This window comes from Phocoena sinus, chromosome X (assembly GCF_008692025.1).
Source record: "Phocoena sinus isolate mPhoSin1 chromosome X, mPhoSin1.pri, whole genome shotgun sequence".
Taxonomy (NCBI): Eukaryota; Metazoa; Chordata; class Mammalia; order Artiodactyla; family Phocoenidae; genus Phocoena; species Phocoena sinus.
In genome coordinates this window covers 37,106,123-37,116,250 of record NC_045784.1, presented here as the reverse complement: position 1 = coordinate 37,116,250, position 10,128 = coordinate 37,106,123, and the positions used below count along the sequence as shown (strand labels likewise).

At 41.9% G+C, this 10,128-nt stretch overlaps 1 protein-coding gene across 1 annotated transcript; it reads left to right on the top strand.

Moving 5' to 3' along the window:
• Positions 1-1,619: 1,619 nt before the first annotated feature.
• On the top strand, positions 1,620-1,952 carry LOC116748085 (signal recognition particle 14 kDa protein-like). The gene has a single exon (XM_032620927.1). The coding sequence runs from the start codon at positions 1,620-1,622 to the stop codon at positions 1,950-1,952; it is 333 nt and encodes a 110-aa protein (XP_032476818.1).
• Positions 1,953-10,128: the final 8,176 nt, after the last annotated feature.

Here is a 10,128-nt window from a genome sequence, read left to right as displayed (position 1 = left end):
GTTCCAAAAAATTGCAGAGGAAGGAAAACTCCCAAACCCATTCTATGAGGCCACCATAACCCTGATACCAAACCCAGACAAAAATACCACAAAAAAAGAAAACTACAGGCCAATATCACTGATGAACATAGATGCAAAAATCCTCAACAAAATACTAGCAATCCAAACCCAACAATACATTAAAAGGATCATACACCATGATCAAGTGGAATTTATCCCAGGGATGCAATGATTTTTCAGTATCAGCAAGTCAATCAGTGTGATACACCACATCAACAAACTGAAGAATAAAAACCATATGATCATCTCAATAGATGCAGAAAAAGCTCTTGTCAGCACCCATTTATGATAAAAACTCTCCAGGAAGTGGGCATAGAGGAAACATACCTCAACATAATAAAGGCTATATACAACAAACCTACAGCTAATATCATACTCAATGGTGAAAATTGAAAACGTTTCCTCTAAGATCAGGAACAAGACAAGATGTCCACCCACTCTCGCCACTTTCAACATAGTTCTGAAGTCCTAGCTACAGCAATCAGAGAAGAAAAAGAAATAAAAGGAATCCCAATTGGAAAAGAAGAAGTTAAACTGTCACTGTTTGCAGATGACATGATACTATACATAGAAAATCCTACAGACGCTACCAGAAAACTACTAGAGCTCATCAATGAATTTGGTAAAATTGCAGGTTACAAAATTAATACAAAGAAATCTGTTGCATTTCTATACACTAACAATGAAAGATCAGAAGGAGAAATTAAGGAAACAATCCCATTTACCATTGCAACAAAAAGAATAAAATGCCTAAGAATAAACCTATCTAAGGAGACAAAACCTGTACTTTAAAAAACTATAAGACGCTGATGAAAGAAATCAAAGAAGACACAAACAAATGGAAAGATATACCATGCTCGTGGATTGGAAGAATCAATATTGTCAAAATGACTATACTACCCAAGGCAATCTACAGATTCAATGCAATCCCTATCAAACTACCAATGGCATTTTTCACAGAACTGGTACAAAAAGTCTTAAAATTTGTATGGAGGCACAAAAGACCCTGAATAACCAAAGCAATCTTGAGAAAGAAAAAAGGAGCCGGAGGAATCAGGGTCCCTGACTTCAGACTATACTACAAAGCTATAGTCATCAAAACAGTATGGTGCTGGCACAAAAACAGAAATATAGATCAATGGAATAGGATAGAAAGCCCAGAAATAAACCCATGCACCTATGGTCAATTAATCTATGACAAAGGAGGCAAGACTACACAATGGAGGAAAGAGTCTCTTCAACAAATGGTGCTGGGAAAACTGGACAGCTACATGTAAAAAAATGAAATTAGATCATTCTTTAACACCATATATAAAAATAAGCTCAAAATGGATTAAAGACCTAAATGTGAGACTAGACACTATAAAACTCCTAGAGGAAAACATAGGCAGAACACTCTCTGACATAAACCGCAGCAATATCTTTTTCAATCCACCTCCCAGAATAATGGAAATGAAAACAAAAATAAACAAATGGGACCTAATTAAACTCAAAAGTTTTTGCACAGCAAAGGAAACCATAAGGGCTTATGCTGACGGAGCAGAGCCAGCAGCGCCAGGATGATGCTGCTGGAGAGTGAGCAGTTCCTGAAGGAGCTGACCAGGTTCCTCCAGAAGTGCTGGTTGTCAGCCAGCGTGTTCATCACCCTGAAGAAGTACGATGGTCGAACTAAACCCATTCCAAGGAAGGGTTCTGTGGAGGGCTTTGAGCCCTCAGATAACAAGTGTCTGTTAAGAGCTACCGATGGGAAAAAGAAGATCAGCACTGTGGTGAGCTCCAAAGAAGTGAATAAGTTTCAGATGGCTTGTTCAAGCCTATTGAGAGCTAACATGGATGGGCTGAAGAAGAGGGACAAAAAGAGCCAGAGTAAGAAGAGCAAAGCAGCGCAGTGAAGGGTACCAGATTTCCCGCTTTCACCAGCTAACCACTGAATTGCTACTTTTCCTTTGGTTTTTACTTTTGGCCACAAAGCTGGGTTTCTGATTCCCCTACAATAACTGTTTTCATGTGAGATTAGGGTCATTTTTGGATGGAAGAAGGGCTGTAGTGTTTACAGGGTAGTTAAAAGAAGCCAGTTGATTTTAGATCTGGCTAAGTGGTCTGTGTTGTATGTTTATATGTTTCTGGATAATAGTTTACGGTCTCTGTAGCCGTCTGTGAAGAGCACTGTATCATTAAGCCTGTATTTATCGGCACTGACCATCTTTTATTCCTTTTCCCACCCCATAAAAAGATTCTGGCAATAGCTCCTCATTCTGGAATGACGTGATTATGAATAGGCTTTAGGCCCTGTCTTATGGGTTACTGGAATTGAAACCTGACAACTTTATAAAAAAGTTGTGTTATTTCATGGGTGTTTTTCCCAACTTGCTGTATAATTTTATCATCATAGTTCCTTTAGCAAATTTGAATGAGTTCTCATAGCCAAATGAGAGTTTGCTTAACCAAACTAAGGATAAGCCTATTACAAAATCAAGAATAAAGATTCCAAGTTAAAAAAAAAGAAGAAGAAGGAAACCATAAATAAAACGAAAAGACAACCTACAGATTGGGAGAAAATATTTGCAAATGGTGTGACCAACAAAGGATTAGTCTCCAAAATTTACAAACAGCTCATGAGGCTTAATATCATCAAAACAAACAACCCAATCAAAGAATGGGCAGAAGACCTAAATAGACATTTCTCCAAAGAAGATATACAGATGGCCAAGAGGCACATGAAAAGATGTTCAAGATCGCTAATTATTAGAGAAATGAAAATCAAAACTACAATGAGATATCACCTCACACCAGTCAAAATGGCCATCATCAAAAAACCCAGAAACAATAAATGCTGGAGAGGGTGTGGAGAGAAGGAAACCCTCCTACACTGTTGGAAATGTAAATTGGTATAGCCACTATGGAGGTTCCTTAAAAAACTAAAAATAGAGCTACCATATGACTCTGCAATCCCACTCCTGGGCATATATCCAGAGAAAAACATGGTCCAAAAGGATACATGTGCCATAATGTTCACTGCAGCACTGTTTACAATAGCCAAGACATGGAAGCAACCTAAATGTGCACAGACAGATGAATGGATAATGAAGATGTGGTACATATATACAAAGGAATATTACTCAGGCATTAAAAAGAATGAAATAATGCCATTTGCAGCAACATGGATGGACCTAGAGATTGTCATACTGAGTGAAGTAAGTCAGACAGAGAAAGAGAAATATCGTGTGATATCCCTTATATGTGGAATCTAAAAAGAAATGATACAAATGAACTTATTTACAAAACAGAAACAGACTCACAGACTTAGAGAACGAACTTATGGTTACTCGAGGGAAGGCTGGGGGGAAGGGATAGTTAGGGAGTTTGGGATCAACATGTACACACTGCTATATTTAAAATGGATAACGAACAAGGATCTGCTGTATAACACAGGGGACTCTGCTCAATGTTATGTGGCAGGCTGGATGGGAGGGGAGTTTGGGGGAGAATGGATACATGTATATGTACGGCTGAGTCGCTTTGCTGGGCACCTGAAACTATCATAACATTGTTAAGTGGCTATACTCCAATATAAAATAAAAAGTTAAAAAGAAACAGACTCACAGACATGGAAAACAAACTTATGGATACCAAATGGGAAGGCCAGGGCGGCGGGGTGGATAAATTAGGAGTTTGGGATTAGCAGACACACACTACTATATATAAAGTAGGTAAACAACAAGGTCCTACTGTATAGCACAGGGAACTATATTCAATATCCTGTAATAAACTATAATGGAAAAGAATCTGAAAAAGAATATATATATGTGTGCATGTGTGTAACTGAATCACTTTGCTGTATACCTGAAACATTGTAAATGAACTATACTTCAATAAGTCACTTACCCACTCTTAGCCTCAGTGAGTTTGCAAAAGTATTTTGCTTGTGGCCTCAGTAGTTAAGTCAGGTTGGAAAAAAAGGGCCAAGCACCGGTTTCTGTCCGGAACGCCAGCACAGAGCTGTGCCACTATTACTCCAAATACTTAACAAGTTAAGGATAACTCCAGGGAATTAAACGTAGGAGAAAAAATTGAAAACTTATGGTATGACTCAATTTATTTAATGCACAGAACAAGGGAAACTAATCTATAGTGTTAGAATTCAAAACAATAGCTCTCCTTATGGGGAGTAGTAGCCTGAAGGAGGACTATGGGGAGTGCTGGTCCCATTCTTTTTTTTTTTTTCTTTGCCACACTGTGCAGCACGTGGGATCTTAGTTCCCCAACCAGGCATCAAACCCATGCCCCCTGCAATGGAAGTACAGAGTCTTAACCACTGGACCACCAGGGAAGTCCCCCATATTGTTTCTTGATCTGGATACAAAATACACAGATGGGTTCACTTTGTAAAATTTCAGTGAGCTGTACACTTAGGATTTGTGCCCTCTTTTGAATGTGTGTCACACTTTTCTTTTTAATAAATTTATTTATTTATTCTTGGCTGCTTTGGGTTTTCATTGCTGCGCGCGGGCTTTCTCTAGTTGCGGCAACCAGGGGCTACTCTTCACTGCAGTGCGCGGGCTTCTCATTGCAGTGGCTTCTCTTGTTGTGGAGCACAGGCTCTAGGCACGCAGGCTTCAGTAGTTGTGGCATGTGGGCTCAGTAGTTGTGGCTCGTGGGCTCTAGAGCGCTGGCTCAGTAGTTGTGGCACACAGGTTTAGTTGCTCCGTGGCAACTTAAGATCCCACAGATCTTCCCAGACCAGGGACCATGTCCCCTGCATTGGCAGGCGGATTCTTAACCACTGCACCACCAAGGAAGTCCCTGTCATACTTTAACTTACAAAAAATTTTAAAGATTTTGCACAGCAAAGGAAACCATCAACAAAACGAAAAGACAGCCTACTGAATGGGGGAAAATATTTGCAAATGACATGACTGATAAGGGCTTTATATTCAAAATATATAATGAGGGACTTCCCTGGTGGTCCAGTGGTTAAGACTCCATGCTCCCAATGCAGGGGGCCTGGGTTCAATCCCTGGTCAGGGAACTAGATCCTGCATGCCGCAACTAAGAGCCCACATGCCGTGACTAAAGATTCTGCATGCTGCAACAAAAATCTTGCACATGGCAACAAAGATCCCACATGCAGCAACTAAGACCCAGCACAGCCAAATAAATAAATAAATAAATCAGCTCATACAACTCAACATCAAAAAACAAACAACCTGATTAAAAAATGGGCAGAAGACCTGAAGAGACATTTTTCTGAAGAGGACATTCAGATGGCCAACAGAGACATGAAAAGGTGCCCAACATTGTTAATCATCAGAGAAATGCAAATTAAAACCACAATGAGATATCACCTCACACCTGTCAGAATGGAGATCATCAAAAAGACCACAAATAACAAACGGTGGCAAGGATGTGGAAAAAAGGGCACCCTCCTACACTGTTTGTGGGAATGTAAATTGGTGCAGCCACTGCGGAAAACAGTATGGAGGTTCCTTAAAAAACTAAAAATAGAGCTACTGTATGACCCAGCAACTCCACTCCTGGGTATATGTCCAAAAAAAAAAAAAAAAAAAACCACCACCACCACCACCAAAAGCCCCCACTAATTCAAAAAGATACATGCACATCAATGTTCACAGCAGCATTATTTACAATTGCCAAGATATGGAAGCAACCTAAGTGTCCATCAACAGAAGAATGGATAAAGATAAGGAGAGAACGAGGTGGGGGCGGGTGGGAATGGAATACTACTCAGCCATAACAAAGAACGAATTTTTGCCATTTGCAACAACATGGATGGACTTGGAGGGCATTATGCTGAGTGAAATAAGACAGACAGAGAAAGACAAATACTCTATGATATCAGTTATATGTGGAATCTAAAAAATACAACAAACTACTGAATATAACAGAAAAAGAAACAGACTCACAGATATAGAGAACAAACTAGTGGTTACCAGTTGGGAGAGGGAAGGGTGAAGGGACAAGATAGGGGTAGGGAACTAAGAGGTACAAACTACTATGTACAAAAAAAGCTACAAGGATGTATTGTACAAACCAGGGAATATAGCCAGCATTTTGTAGTAACTATAAATGGAATATAACCTTTAAAAATTGTGAATAACTATGCTGTACACCATCAACTGGCATCATATTGTATATCAACTATACTTCAACTAGAAAAATGAAAAAAATTTAAACCTCAGAATCAGTGCAAAGCCAACATCACGTGGAGCACAACTCTCAATATGAGTCCAGTCAATTTACAGAAACATGAGTGGTAATTAGATGATGGTTGTTTAAGCCAGTGACTTTTGGAATGGTTTATCATGAAGCAACAGATAATGAAAACAGATGATGAATAAGAATGTTACTGATTTCAGGGCTTCCCTGGTGGCGCAGTGGTTGAGAATCCTCCTGCCAATGCAGGAGACATGGGTTCAATCCCTGGTCCGGGAAGATCCCACATGCCATGGAGCAACTAAGCCCATGTGCCACAACTACTGAGCCTGCGTGCCACAACTACTGAAGCCCACACGTCTAGAGCCCGTGCTCTGCAACAAGAGAAGCCACCGCCATGAGAAGCCCAAGCACTGCAACGAAGAGTAGCCCCCACTCGCCGCAACTGGAGAAAGCCTGCGCACAGCAACGAAGACCCAGCACAGACAAAAATCAATAAATAAAATCAATAAATTTATTTTTTAAAAAAGATGTTACTGATTTCTATAAGCTGATTATTTTATCTGCCCACCTTGCTGAACTTTATTACTTTCAGTAATTTATCAGCTTATTTGCTCAAATTTTTCTGTATTGTCTTCAAATAATAACAAATTTGCCTCATCCTTTCCAAGATTTAATATGTCTCATTTATTTTTCTTGTTTTATTGTATTGGCAAAGGACCACCAGCCTAATATGTATCACCAATGATAGTAGTCACTCTTACCTTTCCCTGACTTTAATGAGAAATACTTTTTTAAAAGATTCTTTTTGATGTGGTCCATTTTTTAAAGTCTTTATTGAATTTATTACGATATTGTTTCTGTTTTATGTTTTGGCATTTTGGCTGCAAGGCATGTGGGATCTTAGCTCCCCAACCAGGGATCACATCCACACCCCCTGTATTGGAAGGAAAAGTCTTAACCACTGGACTACCAGGGAAGTCTCCCTTTTTTAAAAAAAATATCTATTTTTGGCTGCATTGGGTCTTTGTTGGTGCATGCGGGCTTTCTCTAGTTATGGCAAGCAGAGACTACTCTTTGTTGTGGTGCACGGGCTTCTCACTGCAATGGCTTCTCTTGTTGCAGAGCACGGGCTCTAGGCACACGAGCTTCAGTAGTTGCAGCATGTGGGCCCTAGAGCACGTGGGCTTCAGTAGTTGCGGCATGTGGGCTCAGTAATTGCGGCGCGTGGGCTCTAGGGCATGCGGGCTTCAGTAGTTTTGGCACGCAGGCTCAGTAGTTGTGGCTCGTGGGCTCTAGAGCACAGGCTCAGTAGCCGTGGCGCACAAGCTTAGCTGCTCCTCAGCACATGAGATCTTCCTGGACCAGGGATTGAACCCATGTCCCCTGCATTGACAGGCGAATTCTTAACCACTGTGCCACCAAGGAAGTCCTAATGACAAATATTCTTAATGTTTCACTATTAGCATGACATTTACTGTGGGTGTCTAGTAGAAATCCTGTATGAAGCTTCTAGTTTCCTTCAGTAGAACTTTATCATACTTTCACCTTCTAAGCCTCTCTCCAATGTGCCTCCTCATCTCCACTGCCAGTCTTTGGTCCTCTGATTTTCAGGGGATTCTTTTTTTTTTTTTTTAACATCTTTATTGGGGTATAATTGCTTTACAATGGCGTGTTAGTTTCTACTTTATAACAAAGTGAATCAGTTATACATATACATATGTTCCCATATCTCTTCCCTCTTGCGTCTCCCTCCCTCCCACCCTCCCTATCCCACCCCTCCAGGCGGTCACAAAGCACCGAGCTGATCTCCCTGTGCTATGCGGCTGCTTCCCACTAGCTATCTACCTTACCTTTGGTAGTGTATATTGTATATATGTCCATGCCTCTCTCTCGCTTTGTCACAGCTCACCCTTCCCCCTCCCCATATCCTCAAGTTCGTTCTCTAGTAGGTCTGTGTCTTTATTCCTGTCTTACCAGGGGATTCTTTTGAATGGAGGACAATGTGTTTCTTAACTGCACTACAGTGGGCATTTAGTATTTTCTCACTCCCCTTTCTATGTGGGGGCATTCCAAGATGGGGGAGAAGCCAAACCCTGATTCTCACTTGGGATGCCTTCATCCTTTCTTACAGAGCCCACTGAAATGGCACCCTGGGGACTTCCCTGGTGGTCCAGTGGTAAAGAACCCGCCTTACAACGCAGGGGACGTGGGTTCGATCCCTGGTCAGGGAACTAAGATCCCACATGCCGCGGGGCAAGTAAGCCCACGCACCACAACTACTGAGCTTGTGCGCCTCAACTAGAGCCCACATACCGCAAACTAGAGCCCACGTGCTGCAAATTACAGAGTCCACGTGCCACAAACTACAGAACCCACTGCCGCAAACTACAGAGCCCACGTGCTGCAAACTACAGAGCCCACGCACTCTAGAACCTGTGCACAACTACAGAGCCTGCGTGCCACAACTAGAGAAGAGAAAACCCGCACACCACAACTAGAGAGAAGCCCGCACACCACACGAAAGATCCCATATGCCTCAACAAAGATCCCACATGCAACAACTAAGACCCAACGCAGCCAAAAATAAATTAAGTAAATAAACAAATAAATAATAAATCTTAAAAAAAAAGAAAAGAAATGGCACACTGTTTCCCTGCCTCTAGCCTCACCTCATCTCACTTCCTGACTCATCAAAATAATGTTTCTAAATCACAACACTCCCTGCTTCTCTTTGGCTTAAAAGCCTGTAAGTGCCATCAACTGATGAATTGATAAAGAAAATAGGGTTGGGGGCTTCCCTGGTGGCGCAGTGGTTGAGAGTCCGCCTGCCGACGCAGGGGACGTGGGTTCGTGCCCTGGTCCGGGAAGATCCCACATACCGCGGAGCGGCTGGGCCCGTGAGCCATGGCCGCTGAGCCCGTGAGCCATGGCCGCTGAGCCTGCACGTCCGGAGCCTGTGCTCCGCAACGGGAGAGGCCACAACAGTGAGAGGCCCGCGTACCACACACACACAAAAAAAAATAGAAAATAGGGTTGACCCATACAATGGCATATGATTCAACCATAAAAAGGAACAAAGTTCTGACACCTGCTACAACATGGATGAACCTTGAAAGCATTATGCTAAGTGAAAGAAGCCAGACAGAAAAGGCCACATCCAGAACAGGCAAATCCGTAGACAGAAAAATAGATTAGTGGTTTCCAAGGGCCAGGGGGAAATGGGGAGTGACTGCCAATGGATATAGGGTTTCTTTTGGGGGTGATAAAAATGTTCTAAATTGATCATGGTGATGGTTATACAACCCTGTGAATATACTAAAACACCACTGAATGGTTAAATGGAAGAATCGTATGTCATATGAATTATATCTCACTGAAGCCATAGATAGATAGATAGACAGATAAGAGCAAGCTTCTGGGGCATCCTCCAACACTGCCAGAAAAAGTCTCATTGTTTGAGAGAATAGGCCCTGGGATCAAACAGATTTAATTCAAATCTCAGCCCTACTGAGTCCTTGTGTAGTCTTTGTCAATATGCCTAAACTCTCTAAGTCTCAGTTTACTCATCTGTAAAATGGAGATAATATAATATCTACACCTACCTCGCAACATGGTTGCAAAAATTCAACCAATGTCCATAAAGTACTTAGCACAGTACCATGGGCATAGTAGGTGCTTGCTAAATGTTTCCAATCTTCTTTTGCCTCCTCCCCAGCCTTATTTCCCATCACTCCCCCACCACACACCAGTAGCCCCAGCCATTTTGCCACTGCCTGCACTGGGCCATGTTCTTCCAAGTTTCTGTGGCTTTGCTGGTGCTGTTCCCTCAGCTGGGAACACCCTTCCCCTTCTCCAGCTGGGGACCCCTGCTCACTTCAGAACCTAGCTCAA